Source organism: Trichechus manatus, unplaced genomic scaffold (assembly GCF_000243295.1).
Source record: "Trichechus manatus latirostris isolate Lorelei unplaced genomic scaffold, TriManLat1.0 scaffold00027, whole genome shotgun sequence".
NCBI lineage: Eukaryota > Metazoa > Chordata > Mammalia > Sirenia > Trichechidae > Trichechus > Trichechus manatus.
In genome coordinates this window covers 14,099,315-14,117,526 of record NW_004443963.1, presented here as the reverse complement: position 1 = coordinate 14,117,526, position 18,212 = coordinate 14,099,315, and the positions used below count along the sequence as shown (strand labels likewise).

Below are 18,212 nucleotides of genomic sequence, written 5' to 3'. Positions count from 1 at the left end.
GGTGATACAACCTTGCTTCCTGAAAGCCAAAAGAACTTGAAGCACTTACTGATGAAGATCAAAGACCACAGCCTTCAGTATGGATTACAAAAATCCTCACAACTGGACCAATAAGCAGCATCATGATAAAGGGAGAAAACATTGACGCGGTCAAGGATTTCATTTTACTTTGATCCACAATCAACGCCATGGAAGCAGCTGTCAAGAAATCAAATGACATATTGCATTGGGCAATATGCTGCAAAAGACTTTTGTAAAGTGTTAAAAAGCAAAGACGTCACTTTGAGGACTAAGGTGTGCCTGACCCAAGCCATGGTGTTTTCTATTGCGAAAGCTGAACTATGAATAAGGAAGACTGAAGAAGAATTGATACATTTGAATTGTGGTGTTGGTGAAGAATTTTTAGTATAGCACGGACTGTCAGAAGAACAAACAAGTCTGTCTTGGAAGTACAGCTAGAGTGCTCCTTGGAAGTGAGGATAGCGAGACTCTGTCTCATGTAGTTTGGACATGTTATCAGGAAGAATGAGTCCCTGGAGCAGGACTTCATTGGTAAGGTAGAGGGTCATCAAAAAATAAGAAGACCCTCGATGAGCTGGATTGACACTGTGGCTACGACAATGGGCTCAAACATAGCAATGATTGTGAGGATGGTGCAGGACCAGGCAGCATTTCATTCTGTTGTCCATAGGGACGCTAGGAGTTCGAACCAATTCAATGGCACCTAAGAACAATAATCACGACAGTGCAACATTCCTGGATTTTAAATACTTAGTTGTCTGGCTGATTAGTGTGTGAACCCACATGAGCCACCTGTGGAAATTAGCCTGTTTCAGAAACATCTGTTCTGCTCAGAAAGCCCCAGGGCCACAGATATCATCTGGGATAGTGGACAATAAAGAAAACAAAGTGTAATCCCATCGCATGATGTGATAAAGAGACTAAGCCCTCCTTACATTTCAGAATCAAACTGGACAGCAACTAACAACATTTCATCTGGAATCCAATCTTGCCTAAACCAAATGATGACATGGAAATGTCTGCCTTGTGCCTGTTCTACCATTGTATTTTGGAAACAGATAACTTGCAGTCTAGATTTCACAGGTTCACAGATGAAGAGGAATTTTGCCTCAGGATGGAATATGCCTAAAGTCTCACCCATATTTGATTTAGATGATTCAGAAGATGAAATTTTGAACTTGGAGCTGATTTAAGACTTTTGGGATGATATGATGGGGTCAATGTGTTTTGCATGTGGGAAAGACATGAATTTTGGGGGGCCAAAAGGTGGAATGTTATGGATTGAATAGTGTCCTCCAAAAATACGTGTTGTAAATCCCAACCTCTGTGTCTGAGGTTGTAATCCCATTTGGGAATGGGTTGCCTTTGTTATATTAATGCAGCAGGATTAGTGTAGGATATGTCTTGAGTCAATCTCTTTTGAGGTATAGAAGAGATTAAACAAGCAAGGGAGCAGAGGAGAGATGGGGGAAGAGAGATGCCAAGCCACATGAAGGCTACCCAGGAGCAGAAGCTCAAAAAGAGACAAGGACCTTCTTCCAGAGCTGACATAGAGAGAAAGCCTTCCCTTAGAGTTGGCACTCTGAATTTGGACTTCTTGCCTCCTAAACTGTGAGAGAATAAATTTCTGTTTGTTAAAGCCACCCATTTATGGTATTTCTGTTATAGCAGCACTAGATAGCTAAGACACACCCCAATGCCAGAGGAGGCTAACTTGGCAGGGGCTGAGGAGAGAGAAGAGGCAAGTTGGAGAGGAGAACAGGAGAGCCAAAGCCTGATGTGGGTCCCTGGGAGGATCCCTGCTTCCTTCTCCTGCCTAGATGGAGCCTCAGGGAGGAGAGAGGGAGAAACAGAACTTGGGGCCTGTGGAGTCCCTCAGCGGTGCAGACGTTTAAGCAGCTTGACTGCTAACTGAGAAGTTGGAAGTTTGAGTCCACCCAGAGGTGCCTTGGAAGCAAAACCTGGTGATCTACCAGAAAAAAAGCAGCCATTGAAACCCTATGGCGCACAGTTCTACTCTGACAAACACGGAGTTTCTTGAGTCAGAGTCAACTCAAAGACAAGTTTTTGTTTGTTTTATAGGTCAGTGTCAGAATTGACTCGATGGCAAGGGGCTTGGTTTTTGGGTTCGGTAGGGATCTGGAAGTAGAGGAGACTTGTGTCTCACTTCCCATTGGAGGCCCTGGGAGGCAGCTGACTTCAGTGTTCCCCCCGTCCCTGCCCAACCCCAGCATGATGTATGAGGATAGCAATGCCTCCTCAGTGTGCCTACACAGTTGAGACCGGTGACAGCATCTCAGAGATTACCAGGGCTCTAGAGGAGAGTGAGAGCAGCCATTTCCCATGCCCTTGACAGGGGCATGATGTAGATAAGACAGAACTTTCTGAGAGAAGCACTGGGTAAGGGATCGAGGAACGACCCAGCTGCAATCTGGTGGATCAAATACTGATGATCAGACAGGACAGCTCAGTGGAGTGCAGCCTGGGTGGATACTGACAGCCAGTCAGGGAACCAGAGGGAGATACCTGAACAGTGCCTACAGGGACAGTGAAGACCACAAAGACCCACCTCATGGCTTTGACGCAACAAACGTCTAGGTGCTTCGATGCAATACAGTTTGCCTTGAAGTGACTTAATTTATGCCCCAAATGGCATGCAGGATCTAGGTATGAGTTCTGTTTCAGAGAACAAAAGGTTAAACTTTCTTTGTCCTCTTTCACTATGAGATTGTACTTACCCAAACTAAAACACCCTACAAAGTACACAAAGACAGGGCGAGGCACTGGAATGGGCAGTGGACATGGAGTAAGGAAACCGGAGTTCCTTTGTCACTTACCATCCTGTGTGACCTTGAACCTGTTGTTTCACCCCGCTGGGTCTCCGTTTTCTCATCTGTAAAATAAGATGTAATACTACCTGCTTCATGGGCATGTTGTGAGGATTAAATGGAACAAAAGCACCTAGTTCGGGGCCGGGCACATATTAGGGGCTCAGTGAATATCTAAGCCTTCCCCGCCTTTCCCTTCTGTGGTCATTTTCCATTTCAAAACACCATAATTGGCAGGAAAGATGGGTACATGAAGTTATATATACCAGCACCTGGAAAATAAAATAAAACCTTCCCCCTTCTGCAAGGAAGCAATAAAAACCTAGGGCAAGGCACAAAGCAGACAATGAAAACACAACTTGAGAGAGGGGTGGGGTGGGTGGGCAGGGTTAGGGTGGTGACTGCATGAAATGAAAAACAACTCAATACCCTGCTATCATCCTTAATCAAGAACTACAGAACTAGAAACCAGACAAACACATTATGCGAAGGGCAAAAGGGTTGGCAAGGTTCTGGCCTATAGGAAAAACCCAGGTTCAATAACGCAATGATCATGAGCAAAGGGAGGTAGGGAAGTGAGGTTAGTCAATGGTGGAGTTGTCAGAATGGCTGGTACAGTCCTAATGAGGCTTAAACATCACACATTTCTCTTTTGCTGAACTCATTTTCTCATTAGGCTCTGTATCTTCTCCCGGATCAGCTAGCCACATGGCAGGAGTCCCTTCCACTTCCTCTTGCTGATGAATTATCAAGGGTATTCTCTGCCTTTCTGTTTTTGGGAAAAGAAAACTTTGGAGTAGAAAACGGTCTCTGCTATTTATATCTACTCTTCTCTCTCCGATTAGAGAGGTGATATATTTGGGAGAAGGACTCTTGAGTCCTGAGGGCTCTGTCTTTATTTAGAGGGGTGCATGGTTAAGCCAATGAAAACCCTATGGATCACAACAGAATATTGTCTGATATAGTGCTGGAAGATGAGCCTCCTAGGTTGGAAGGCATTCAAAATACACAGTGCACACAGCAATGGACTAGAGCATACCAACAATGGTGCAGGACTGGGCAATGTTTCCTTCTGTTGTACATGGGGTCATCATGAGTCAGAGCCGACTGGATGGTAACTAACAACAACACGGCTAAGATAGCGGAGTAAAATCGTCTGTTCCAGAATTTTTAGCTCTTCTTCAAAGGGGATGTTAGGTCTAGAGCTGTGTTTTTGAATATTTTCAGGATTGTTGTTAAATATGCACTTGATACCTACATATAGCGTGTCAGGCTCCTCATTAAGTACTAAACCAAACCAAACCCATTGCTGGCTAGTCGGTTCTGACTCATAGTGACCCCATGTGTTGCAGAATAGAACTACTCCATGGAGTTTTCTTGGGTATAATCTTTATGGAAGCAGATCACCAGGCCTTTCTTCTGAGGTGCCGCTGGGTGGGTTCAAACCACCAATCTTTAGGTTAGTAGTTGAGCATAAACTATTTGTGCCATTGAGGGACCTTATTAGGTGCTAAAGACACAGAAATCAAGAAAGGAGTTCTGAAATGGTTCTTATTTTCAAACAGCTTGTAAGTAAAGACATTTACACCACCAGCTTGTTCTATGGCTGCTGGTAACCAGAGTACTGGGTTAATAATAACTGGTGTTTAAATAGATTTTTCATAAGCCTTAACTCCTATGGGCTTCAAATAGCCCTGTGAATAGGTTTTCTGGTCCCCATTTTACAGACAGGCATTTTACAGGCAGCCCACTTGCCTCTCTCAGGCTTAGTTTAGTTGAGGACCATAACTAGTGGTCCTGTCTCCAGTCCTGGTACTCTGACTCCAAGCCCAGTGCTGTTACCTCCTTAACAGTATCTCCTAGTGGCAGCCCAGTGAACACCCCTGAACACCTCCTAAGCCCTTGCACCCCACAACTATTTTGTTGTTGTTGCTGGATGCCATTGAGTCAATTCCAACTCATATGGACCCCAGAGTAGAACTGCCCCATAAGATTTTCTAGGCTGTAATCTTTATGGGAGTAGATCACCAGGTCTTTCTCCCATAGAGTCACTAGGTAGGTTTGAACTGCCCACCTTTCAGTTAGCAGCCGAGTGCTTAAGTGTTGTGTCACCAGCGCTCCTTACACAAGAATTTACTCACTTTTTATCCGAAACCATATCCCGGGTGTCTTAGTCATCTAGCGCTTCTCTAACAGAAATACCACAAGTGGATGGCTTTAACAAAGAGAAATTTATTCTATCACAGTCTAGGAGGCTAGAAGTCCAAATTCAGGGTGTCAGTTCCAGGGGAAGGCTTTCTGTCTCTGTTGACTCTGGAGGAAGGTCCTTCTCATAAATCTTTCTCTGGTCAAGGAGCTTCTCAGCAGAGGAACCTTGGGTCCAAAGGACACACTCTGCTCCCGGCATTGCTTTCTCGGTGGTACAAGGTCCCCTTGTCTCTCTGCTTGCTTCTCTCTTTTATGTCTCGAAACAGATTGGCTTAAGACACAATCTAATCTTATAGATTGAGTCCTGCCTCATTAACATAACTGCCACTAATCTCATCTCATTAACATCATAGAGATAGGATTTACCACACATAGGAAAGTCACATCAGATGACAAAATGGTGGACAATCACACAATACTGGGAATCATGGCTTAGCCAAATTGATGCACATATTTTTGGGGGACACAGTTCAATCCATGACATTGAGAAACTCCTCCTCTTTCTTGAAGACCCAGGTCAAACACGACATTCCCAGTAAAACTTGTTCTTTCTCCCCCAGGCATGGTGAGTAACATCTTCTTGTGTGCTCATACAGCAACCATATTTGGCACATACAACAATCATATTAGTAAAGATAAAAGGAAAAACAATAGTAGTCAAGAGGTCAAAGTTACCATTTATTGAGTGTTTCTATGAGCCAGGGGTCATGTTAAGTGCTTTACATGCATTACTGAATGCTTAAAAAAAACCCAGGGGGAGATACTATTCTTATCTTCGGTGTACAGATTCTATCAGTTAGGAGTTGAGTTAGGCTGCATGTAGAAACCTGTTTACAGTGGTTTAACCAAATGGGAGCTTATTTTTTTCAAATTACAATAAATTAGAGGTATGCGGGCTAAGGCTGGTATGGCAGCTCCAAAATACCATTCTTAGCATGTAGCTTTTGCCCTGGCAGAGACAAGATACCTGCTGTTTTTCCAATCTGTGTTCCAGGCAGGAGGAAGGGCAAAGGGCTTCCTGTGGTTTTGTCTTATTTGTCAGGAAGGGATGCCACCCTCAGGGAATGTCTACCTACATCTTGCTGGCCAGAACTCTGTCACATAGCTTTGCTTAGTTGTCAGGGAGCCTGAGAATTAAATTTTTTTTTTTTTTTTAAATTGAGCAGATTGATGCTGTCTTAGTTAGCTAGTGCTACTGTAACAGAAATACTACAACTGGGTAGCTTTAAAAAACAGAAATTTATTTTCTCATAGTTCAGGAGGCTAGAAGTTGGAATTCAGGGCACCAGCTCTAAGAAGAGGTCCTTCTTTGTTTATTTCATCTTCTAGTAGCCAGCAATCCTTGGAGTTCCTGGGCTTATAGATTCTTCTGCTTCCATCGTCATCAGATAGCATCTGTCTTCCTCCGTATGTGCTTGCTTCTGTGTCTAATCTGCTCTTTTTATAACTCAGAAGTGATTAGGTTTAGGACAACACTACACTGATACTGCCTCTTTAACATAACAAAGAAAACTCTATTCCCAAACTGGATTACATCCACAGCTATGCCTGTTACATTGAAGTTGATTCCAACTGATAGTGACCCTATCGGACAGGGTAGAACTGCCCCATAGGGTTTCCAAGGAGCAGCTGGTAGATTCGAAATGCTGACCTTTTGGTTAGCAGCCGAGCTCTTAACCACTACGTCACCAGGGCTTCTCCACAGGTATAAGAGTTAGGATTCCAACATACATATTTTTTGGGGGGAGTGGGACACAATTAAATCCATAACAGCTACCCTGCACAAAACTGGGCTTCTGCTAATAAGGAATGAGAAGAGAATGGATACTGCAATGGCGACTACTAGTGCCTGTCACACAAATGAAGAAACTGCTAAGGATCTCGTCCAAGGTCAGGCATATGGCATGTTGTCGTTAGGTGCCGTCGAGACAGTTCCAACTCATCATGACTCTATGTACAACAGAACGAAACACTGCCTGGTCCTTCACCATCCTCATGACCATTGTTATGCTTGAGCCCATTGTTGCAGCCGCTGTGTCAATCCATCTTATGACGGTCTTCCTCTTTCTCAATGGCCCTCCATTTTACCAAGCATGATGTCCTTCTCCGGGGACTGATCCCTCCTGATAACATGTCCAAAGTATGTGAGACGAAGTCACGCCACCCTTGCTTCTAAGGAACATTCTGGCAGTATTTCTTCCAAGACAGATTTGTTCATTCTTTTGGCAGTCCATGGTATATTCAATATTATTCACCAACACCACAATTCAAAGGCATCAATTCTTCTTCGGTCTTCCTTATTCAATGTCCAGCTTTCACACGTATATGAAGCAACTGAAAACACCATGGTTTGGGTCAGGCGCACCTTAGTCCTTAAAGTGACATCTTTGCTTTTTAACACTTTAAAGAGGTCTTTTGCAACAGATTTGCCCAATGCAGTGCGTTTGATTTCTTGACTGCTGCTTCCTTGGGTGTTGATTGTGGATCCAAGTAAAATGAAATCCTTTACCACTTTAATCTTTTCTCCATTCTCCATTTATCATGATGTTGCTTATTGGTCCAGTTGTGAGGATTTTTGTTCTCTTTATGTTGAGGTGAGTCCTCACTGAAGGCTGTGGTCTTTGATCTTCACCAGTAAGTGCTTCAAGTCCTCTTCACTTTCAGCAAGCAAGGTTGTGTCATCTGCATATTGCAGGTTATTAATGAGTCTAGGTCAGGTATATGGCATAGTCAGACTCAAATCCATATCTGTTTGGCACCTGTGTCCATGTTCCTGACCTCTAGAGATGACCTTATCGTGATTCATTGCAATTGTCTTTTTATTTGTTCATCCCTTCTCCCCTCTAGACTGTGACTTCCTTGGTACCAGGAATAAATTTTATTCATCTTGGTATCCCAGCCACTTGTCCATAGTTTTTTTGAATTGAAAAATGGATAAGGGCTGCAGTAGTTTTGGCAGCTAAAAATTCTTTCTAGAAAAATATTCTTCAATTGTCTTTTTCTTTAATGTTTTGTAACCGCCTGTCTCCAAACAGCTTCAGATTTAAATAAAAGAAATTATATTGGTCGTTGTGCTTCCACAAGTACATTTGGCCTCTTCTACTATTTGTAGGCTTCTATTCTCCTCTTGAGGCGCCTGGTAGTGCAGTGGTTAAAGCACTTGGCTGCTAACCAAAAAGTCAGTGTTTCGAACCCACTAGCCGCTCTGTGGGAGAAAGATGTGGTAGTCTGCTTCCATAAATATTTACAGCCTTGGAAATTCTATTGGGCAGTTCTACTCTGTCCTTAGGGAAGCTATGAATCGGAATCGACTCCACAGCAGTGGGTTTGGTTTTTGGCTTCTCCTCTCTCTCCCTAACCGCTTAATGCTTGTTTACAGGGCAGGGTCCAATTTCTCTTTGCTCTGCCTGGTAATTCAAACATTCCTATACTGCATTGCTCTATTTCTTCGGGATTTGAGAGTTACTTGAATAACATAATAATTTGAGTCACAGACAGCCCTGATCCCAAATCTCATTTCTTGCTGGGTCATGAGGCAGCCCCAAAAGGACCTAGTGTCATTTCGAATTCACTATATTGGCAAGGAAGGTAGGGAGGGAAGAAGAATTCTTAAGACACCAGTTCAATAAGTAAACATTTCATAAAACTAATCACTCATGTCCCTAGGTTTTTTTTTTTTAAATTTTAAAGCCATCTTTGTTACACAGGCCACCAGGAAACATTTTGATGTTTCTTTAAAACTGTAATGCTTGGTTGGATGCGATCAAGCCCCATTTGCTGTGGGGTAGGGCCAATTAGAGACCCCTGATTTAGGCTGGGGCTGTTTAATTCAGCTCAAGAACAAGCTTGCAGGCAATTGGACTTCCAACCTGATGACCGAAATGGCAGTATTAAGAGATGCTTAGGCTTCTTTTTCCAGCCCCATGAGCCTCTGGTAAGTAGCTTACTATCACTAAATGAATAAAGCAATAAACATTTATCATTTATTAGGTAGTTACTATATGTTAGGGACTGTGCTGAGCACTTTACTTATTTTGTCTCATTTAATCCTTTGAACAACACTGGACTATTGTCATCTTACAGACAAGGAATGTAAGGCTTATTGAAAATAAATAATTTGCCCAACACAGTGTTGCAGCAAGGTGTGAGTTGCAGAGCCTCCACCCTAATTTCTAGCGGCCCCGCTCAAGCCACTAGATATAATAATAACAATAAAATAATCATAATGATATTCTTTGACCTTGACAATGGATCTTTTTTCACTCTCATATAAAGTGCAAGTAAAATCATAATGGTAATAATAATAGCTAACCTGGCTCAGCGGTTAAGTGCTTGGCTGCTAGCTGAAAGGTTGGTAGTTCAAACTCATCAGCTGCTCAGCAGGAGAAAGATGTGGCAGTCTGCTTCTGTAAAGATCTACAGCCTTGGTAACCCTATGGGGCAGTTCTACTCTGTCCTATAGGGTCCCTATGAGTCGGAATTGGCTTGATGGCAATGAACTTTTTTTTTTTTAAACATGTATTGACTGCTTACCATTGGCCACGGGCTTTTAGAAGTTCTCAATCCTCATTTAATTCTCATGATAATCCTTTCCAGAAGTTCTATTATCATCCTAATTTTCAAATGAAGAAATTGAGACATACAGAGGTTAAGTAACCTTTACAAGGCTTCATGGCTTGTAAGTGCCAGAGCTAAAACATGGCTATTTTTATTGATCTATAAAACAGACTAAGTAAAAACAATATGCTCGCTGCGAAAATTCAGCTTCAAGACAAATCTTCCATTTCTTCCTAACAAGGGCCCCTAACACCCTGCTGTATAGAAATGCTTAAGTTACCACTGGTTTAACGTCACATGGGGTGGTAAAGCCCAGGTTCAAACCTGGGTTGGTCTGAGTCCAAAGCAGGAGTCTTTACCACTGCACTGTTTAACTCTAGCTAGGTTAAACCCCAGTTCAAAGGCCAAATCATGGACCCATTTGGAAATTACCTTAGAAATCATCTAACCCAGGGTTTCTCAACCTCATCACTGTTGACATTTTGGGCTGGATAATGCTTTGTTGTGGGGACTGTGCTGTACGTTGTAGGATGTTGGGCAACATTCCTGACCTCTATCCACTAGATGCCAACAGCACCTCACAGTTGTAATAACCAAAAATGTCTCCAGATATTGACATATGTTGGGGGGTGGGAAACATCTTTCCTTCCCCCCTACTTGGTTTGAGCACCACTGATCTAAATCATCTCATTTTACAAATGATGGTGTGGAGCTGCTGTCCCAAGAGATGAAGTAGCTTGTCTAAGCTAGTTAGCAGGGCCAAGACTAGAATCCACGTCGTTTATGCAACACCACTGTATCCCTGTAATGTACAAGGCACGATATGGAACCCTGAGTAAGCAGATGCCCACCAGCCATTCGGTAGGAGAGAGAAGCTATCGCAGCTATCTCTAATTGCACAAAGTCTATAAGCAATAAAGTGTTACTCAGACAGCAAGGTGTAGAGAAAGAGAATATGATCTGGTGTCCTGAGATCTGAATCTACCACTTTTTAGCTGTAGGACTTAACTAAGCTTCAAGTTCATCATCAATGAAACGGAGATCATGACATCTACTCTGTGTCACCAGCCTCAAAACGGGTCTGTGAATGCCTGGTGCAAACTGTAAAGCTCTTACAAGCACTGATTATTATTATTATTAAAAAAACAAACGAACCAAACCAAACCCGTTGTCGACGAGTTGGTTCCGACTCATATGGGATAATGACTATTATTAGAATAAAAGCTCTCCGAACTCATGTAGGGGTGGCCTTATTCCTGGACTTTCCAACTTGAGATCCCCATTCCTCTGCTGGAAAGGAACCAGGCAAAGAGCCGCTGCCAGATGTGTGTACTAGTCCTCCAAGAGGGAGTCGCTACCCGCCTCCGGCTTCTCAAGCTCCGCCTGCCTTAGGCTTTGGCCCCACCCTTAAAGAAAATAAGACTCCGCCCCCTCCGCGCCGCCTGGGACTCCGGCCACGCTCTACCTCCAAGACAATCCCTCGTTCGGGCCGGAAATTCCCGAATTTCCCCGATCTCTTCCCAGCTTCCCTCGGGCGCCCGGAACGGAGGCAGCGGAGATTGACGAGGGGCGCCTGCCCCGCCCCTCGACGGGCTGTGCCGCCGCCACCACCGCCTCCTTTGCCACAGCCTCCTGCGCGGGCTCGAGTCTCAGATCCCGGTCCCTCCCTCCTTCTTTCTCTCTCCCCGCCTTCCCGGTGCTGCCACAGTGGCGGGTCGGAGGATCCCGGCCAGTCAGCTTGTTGCTGCTTCGAGCCCCTCCTCCCCCAAAATAAACACCCCTCCCCAGGCCTCGGGAGCCGGACCGCCCCCTTCCTCCGCGCGGCTTGTGAGGGAGAGTGTGAGTGAGCGATCGGGGCCAGCGGGCGAGCTCTGGGAGTGTGAGAGGCGGGGCGGCGCGCAGGCCGGCGCTGGGGTGTGTGTGCGAGTGGGGGGGCGAGCGAGTGCCCGTGGCGACCCCCCGGCGGCCCCGAGCAGGGAGCAGGGAGCAAGCCGAGGAGCCCGCGAGCGAGAAACACCGACCTCCAGCCGCAGAGGGGCGCCGCGCCCGCGCGCACGCACGCACGCAGGCGGGGGGCGGGGGCAGGCGCGCGCCCGCCTGTCGCGACAGTCGGGGCAGAGGCCCAGGGGGAGGTGGCCTGTCGCGGGTCGCCCGGCTCCCGAAGGCGAGGGGGGCGCGGGCGGATGGCGGAAGGCGCCCAGCAGCAGCAGCCACCTCAGCTCGGGCCCGGCGCCGCTGCCCGGGGGATGAAGCGGGAGTCGGAGCTGGAGCTGCCGGTGCCCGGAGGGGGAGGAGACGGAGCTGAGCCCGGCCTGAGCAAGCGGCCGCGCACCGAGGAGGCGACGGCCGACGGCAGCGGGATGCAGGTGACCGCGCGGGACGGGCGCCCTGTTATCGTGGGGGTGCGGAGTGGGGGCTGGGAGGGGCGGCCCCCGGCTCCCAAGCTTGGAGAGGGGGAGGATGGGTAGGGGTCCTGGATCCGAGGTGGGAGGGGGTCGGGGCCTGGTTGGAAGGTGGGGCGGGCTCTGGCTTGGCGGCGAAGGGTGCAGGAGAATCTCGGGCGCCAAGAGGGTCCTGATGCCTGAGGGGTCCAGGAGGCACGACGCTTGAGTAGGTTTTTGGGGGAAATTGAACACGGTTGAGATGGATTCCATTCCTTTTAACCCTTTCTTAATTTCTAGGGGTGGAGTGGAAGCCGGGAAATCCTGGGTCTGTTGCCTAGGGGCGAGCCGATGGGCTGGGTCGAGGATGAAGGGCAGTGGTGGTGAGAAGGCTCCCAAGAAGAAGGAGCAGTACCTTTTCGGCAGCCCTCGGCACATACTGGGATGGGCAAGGGGAGCGGCATTTGAAGGAGACGAAGAAAAGCGAGCAAACTCCTAGAGAGAGTCGAAAGGGGATGTGGCTTGGACTGTGGGTTAAATCAGTTGGTTGCACTGGAGGGTGAGAAGTCCACGGAGTTTGGTTGTGTTGTAGGGTCACTGTGGTGCTCAGTCTCATTAACTTTGTGGAGCATGCTAATGAGTCTGAAGAGAGATACAAAAACTGTCCCTCCTGTACTTTGCCAATTGCGTCTTACATAGCCAGGACACCAAATAGCTTTTTAATGTCCTGAGGTATAAAAGAAAATTTATAGGGCTATTAGAAGACTGGATTCTGAGTTGTAGACTCAAGGATAAGCTGATCGATTTGGGTAGGGAATGGGAAATGTAGTGATGATGTCAGTGTCTTTGTAGTTTGAGGAAGAGCTTGAAACCTTGGTAGGTTTCAGGATTTGATCTCTGTTCAGAAAATACTTGCTATGAAATGGTGGAGCTCACCTACCAGCAGTTGTTCAGACATCTGCTAATTTTCTGAGAATCAGAGAATGTTAAAAGGTAGAAAGGACCAGAGACATGTTTTCCAGGGCTTCTTAACTTGGATCGATTCAGAGGATTTTTACTCAGAATAGTGTATGTGCACTGTTTTTGAGGGAGAGTCAATAGCTTTCATCATCTTTGTTTTTTCTTTCTTTTTTTGAGAACATTGAATTCCCAGAATGTTTTAACCACTTCATTTTATAGATGGGAAATCAGAAGTCCAGAGATGACTAGTGACTTTCCTAAGACTGACCAGGTAGCTGGTAGTAAAACTAGAAGTAGAAGCCTGGTCTTCTAATTCCTGTTCTGTGATCTGTCCATTACCCTACCCTTGGAAATCTGTGCAAAGCTAAAAGACTTCCTGTGCTGTGCCTCCCTGCTTTTCAAGGCTCTGCATGACTTCCTGTGTTGGAGACGGAGCTGTACTTCAGCCTGGCATGTTTGCTGTATTCTTCTTGGTCTCCTTTGTAGAGGCCACTCTGTTACTTCTATTGATTTGGGTAAAGTGATCCTCTTGTTTATTTTTGAATTCTTCTGTTTTGTTTGCCTGTTCTTGCTCTCCATTAGAACTTTGTCAGGCAGAGGGAATACGAGAAGTAAAAGCTCAGGGCCATGGAGAAAATTTAGAGGAATATGGGGAGACTTGAGGAGAAGTGGGTTAGCATTGGATGCTAAGGAGGGAAGACCAGATGTGGGTCTACTTGATGTGTGCATATATGTGTGCATCTATTCATTTATTGTTTCTGCCTGTTAATAGTAAGACTCCCCTTTTCCTCCTTTCCTCCTGGGGCCTATTATTTGCTGGCTGCTTTCAAATTGACTAAGGACAGTAGTGTTTGGAAACGGAGCAGTGTTTTGGGATTTAGGGGACATGCAGAGGAAGGAGTGGATTAGGTCCTTTGGGCATAAATGGGCAACTTAGAACTATCCCACAGGGAATCTTTTTTTTTCATTCTGTGTTTACGGATGTTCTTTATTTAGTTTTTCACTGTATCCATTCTCATTGTTGTAGTCCCATTGCACCATGTCACACAAGTATTCAAATCATCATTGATATAGCACCTTGCTGTATGGTTTTTGGAAATCCTGGTGGCATAGTGGTTAAGAGCTATGGCTGCTAACCAAAAGGTCAGCAGTTTGAATCCACCCGGTGCTTCTTGGAAACCTCATGGGACGGTTCTACTCTGTCCTGTAGGGTCACTATGAGTCAGAATCAACTTGATGGCAATGGGTTTGGTTTTTTGGTATACAGTTTTTGAAAAATCTCTTCTTTTTGGGCCTCAGTTTCCTTAGTTGTAAAGTAAAGTGTTTGTACGGGATGATTTCTAAGTTTCCTACCAAAAAACACAAGTCAAATTTCCTGTCCTTAACATACTTACAGTCTAGATGGGGAGACAAAAATGGGTGAAAAGTTTAAAAAAAAAAAGTGTTTTGTGTGTGTGTATGATTTTTTATTTAAGTTCCAGAGGAACAGGAGTAGAGACACCACAGGGTAGATGTATGTCACAAAGCATTGTATAATTTAGAGCCACAGTGGATAGAGGACTTGTGCAGCTGGGTCCAGAAGAAGGAGATGGTCATTCTTACTGAATTGGTCAAGGAACGCTTTATGGGAAGGTTGAAATTTAAGTTGTAATTGGGAGTAAAGGAGAAATCAAGTTCATGAAAAGATGATACTTAGCTTAGAGGACCTACAGCTCTAGGACTTTCTGGTATCATGCTGACAATAATGATGGAATAATTAAGATTCATTCAGCTAATGTTTATTGAGCAGCTGCCATATGCCAGGCAAGGTTTTAGCCCAAGGCGATACAGCGGTGAACAAAATAAAGACCCTATTCTCATGAAACGAATATTCTAATGGGAAGAGACAGGCAGTAAAGAAATAAACTATTATCAGTGATGAAGATGGTCTGGAAAGGTGTCTCTAATACGTGACCTTTGGATGAAGTGAGGAAAGATATTTGAGGAACTGTGGGTGCAGGCAGGGGAACTGTGGATGCAGAGGCATTGAGAAAGTAGCGTGCTTGGTGAGTTTGAGACCAAGAAGTCAATGTAACTGGGGCAGAATGAGCAAGAGTTGGGAGTTCTAGATGATAGCGGTGTAGAGATTCCTGTAAACATGTTGTCATCGAGTTGATTCCGACTTACGGCGACCCCAGGTGTATCAGAGTACTGCACTCCATAGGGTTTTCAATGGCTGTGACCTTTAGGAAGTAGATTGCCAGGACTTTCTTCTGAGGTGCCTCTGGGTGGACTTGAACCACCATCCTTTTGGTTTAGTAGCCAAGTGCTTAACAGTTTGTACCACTCAGGCCTAGAGATGCTTACATTGTTCTTAGTTGCTGTTGAGTTGATTCTGACTTGTGGTGACCCCACGTGTTACAGAGTAGAACTGCTCTGTAGGGTTTTCTTGGCTGTAATCTTAGCAGAAGCAGATCATCAGGCCTCTTCTTCTACAGTACCACTGTAGAAGTTTGAACTGTCAACCTTTAGGTTAGCAGTTGAGTACAAACGGTTTGCGCCACCTAGAGACCTTAGAGATACCTATTAAAAAAAAAAACCAAGCCCATTGCCGTCAATTCTGACTCATAGCGACCGCATACCCATTGCCATCAAGTCGATTTCAACTCGTAGTGACTCTACAGGACAGAGTAGAACTGCCTCATAGAATTTCCAAGGAGCAGCTGGTGGATTTGAACTGCTGACTTTTTGGTTAACAGGCAAGCTCCTTACCACTTTGCCACCAGGGCTCCAGCAACCCTATAAGGCAGAGTAGAACTGCCCTGTAGGGTTTCCAAGGAGCGGCTGGTGGATTCGAACTGCCGACCCTTTGATTAGCAGCTGAACTCTTAACCACTGTGCCAACTAAGGTTCTGGTCCTGTGTAAATATACACTTAAAAAATCTTAGTGTAGCCGACCTTTTTGGTATACGGATTTGTCTTAAAGTATGTGTTTTTTATTTCTATATTAACGTAAATGGAGTTTTTTTCTGAGACCATAGCTTCTTCCATGAAGCATTCCCTGACAGCTTGTTGTTGTTGTTAGGTGCCGTTGAGTCAATTTTAGACTCATATCGAGTCTGTGTGATATAGGAGAACTGCCCTATAGGGTTTTCTAGTCCGTAATCTTTATAGGAGCATATTGCCAAGTCTTTGTCATGTGGAGCTTCTGGGGGTTTAACCATTAACCTTTCTGTTAGCAGCTGAGGGCTTAACCATTGCACCACCAGGGCTCCTGCCCTGACATCTTTAGCTCACATCAATCAGACCCTACTCATCCTCCTGTTATATTGGTGCTTAATTATGCATCATTTTGTAACACCCTTTAATTGTTTTATTATTCTTGTTTCCCTAGTAAGATTGTAAGTGCCTAGACAGGAAGAGCCCTGGTGGTGCAGTAGTTAAGCACTTCATCCGCTAACCAAAAGGTCGGCAGTTTGAATCCACCAGCCGCTCCTTGGAAACCCTATGAGGCAGTTCTCCTCTGTCCCATTCAGTCACTGTTGAGTTGGAATCGACTTGAACCCAATGGTTTTTTTTTTGTTTTAGAAGACAGGAATTATATTTTCTTTGTATCTCTCCTTCATACCTAACAGTTTTGGGTACATGGTAAGTGTTCAGTGTCTGTTAAATTGAAGTTGAAATTTACCTTTTACAAATATTTAAGGAATAGAAAAATCATGAAATTCAGGGGTGAGGGTACCATCATGAAATTCCCTAGTCCGTTAGAGTGTCAAAGAATTAACCCCTTTTTCTAGAATAAAGTCTTTTACTGAGTTACTTTCCCAGCGTTGCTTGCTAAATGGAGATACAAGTCTAAGCTTCTGATTTCCAAAGCTGAGCCCTGTTGAGTTACAACCACTAAGCTTTTGGAATAAATCATTGCTTTCTGAAGTAGAGCATAGGGGACTCCAGAGAGTGGGTGGTGTTCAGGGAAGAGAGGAAGGATTATTGGTGCTTTCAAGGGCAGTGTGAAGCTTTATGTGAACGGAAGAGGCGGTCAGCACAGCCCTGGAAATAGAATAACAATAAAGAGATCTGAACTGTGGAATGGGAGGGAAGAGACAAATTCATTTTGAAAAATTGAAATGTGGTTTGAAAAATGTAGTTAGTTGTTAAAGGGGGTTTATGGGAACAGCATACTCTAACCTGGGAGAAAGCTAAGTGAGTTAAACATGTAGATACTAGAGATTTAAACAGGCCTGATATGTATGAAACTTGGGGTTTGTAAGACATACTGGGAAGTGAATTCTTTTGGTAAGCGTTTCTAGTAAATATAAACGATTAACAAAAGTTTAATTTTTGTGCAATTTTCTAGGAACTTAGCTACTGTAGAAGGCAAGGTACATCTTAATTTTTATTTAAGCTTTCAGCAAATTTTTTTATGGCAGTGAAATGTTGGTATGTGATTATTACATGGTCAAGTAACTGCTTCTGACCATGCAGTCATAAATCCAGTTGAGCCATGTGGGCTGAGCACTTGTTCATGTTAGTAATTGGCTCTACTATTAGGGCGACTTTCCACCTGGTCTCAGGGAGTTCCAGGTAGCCTGTTGTTGCTATGTGGATACTGTAGTTCCTGAACTAGTTTATCATCCCATTTGCTTGTTTCTGGGTTTATTTCCTCCTAGGTGGATGTCTCTTTGGACCCTCATTTGAGTATTTGGTGCTGAAATTGAACATGATACTACCATTTGAGTAGAGTTATAAAAATAACATGCTTTCCTTCCACAACATCTCACTAAAATAATTAAAGTTTTCATTTCTACTCCTGTGGGGTAGGTACATTGGAGATTGGTAAATACTGTAGATGAAGAAACTGAGGCACAACCCTGTAAATATTACTGATTTTTTTAGTCCTCACAAGGGAGCCTGCGAATATAAAACTGGGAATGTCTTTGAGAAGGAAAGAGTCAGATTGAATTCAAAGTAGAGTTTTTCTTCCGGGTGACCACAGAGATTAGCCTGAGTTAAATTTGTCTTCCAACTCCCTCTCCCATCTTCTAACCACCTTGTCATATTTTTCCTCTCTTACACTGACATGTGGACAAAACAAGCTCACTAGAGATTTAACTTTCACTTTGTTATAAACCAGACTGGTGCAGATAGGCCTCAAGATTACAGGACTGTGGAGAAGGAGAAATTCACTATACTACTTAGTGTAAACGAGAATGTTTGCCAGTGGAGCTCTCGTTTGACATCTCTGAGGCCTTCGGTTTGATGTCAGGCATTAATAATT

General features: G+C 44.5%; 1 protein-coding gene across 3 annotated transcripts in view; it reads left to right on the top strand.

The window, feature by feature from the left end:
- The first annotated feature begins 11,797 nt into the window (after positions 1 to 11,797).
- Positions 11,798 to 18,212, top strand: part of RBFOX2 (RNA binding fox-1 homolog 2) — a 357,084-nt gene continuing 350,669 nt past the window's right edge. For all 3 annotated transcript variants that reach the window (XM_023729024.1, XM_012554838.2, XM_023729025.1), the window contains exon 1: positions 11,798 to 11,980. In XM_023729024.1, the coding sequence (XP_023584792.1) occupies positions 11,798 to 11,980 (183 nt within the window). The remainder of the gene's footprint in view (positions 11,981 to 18,212) is intronic.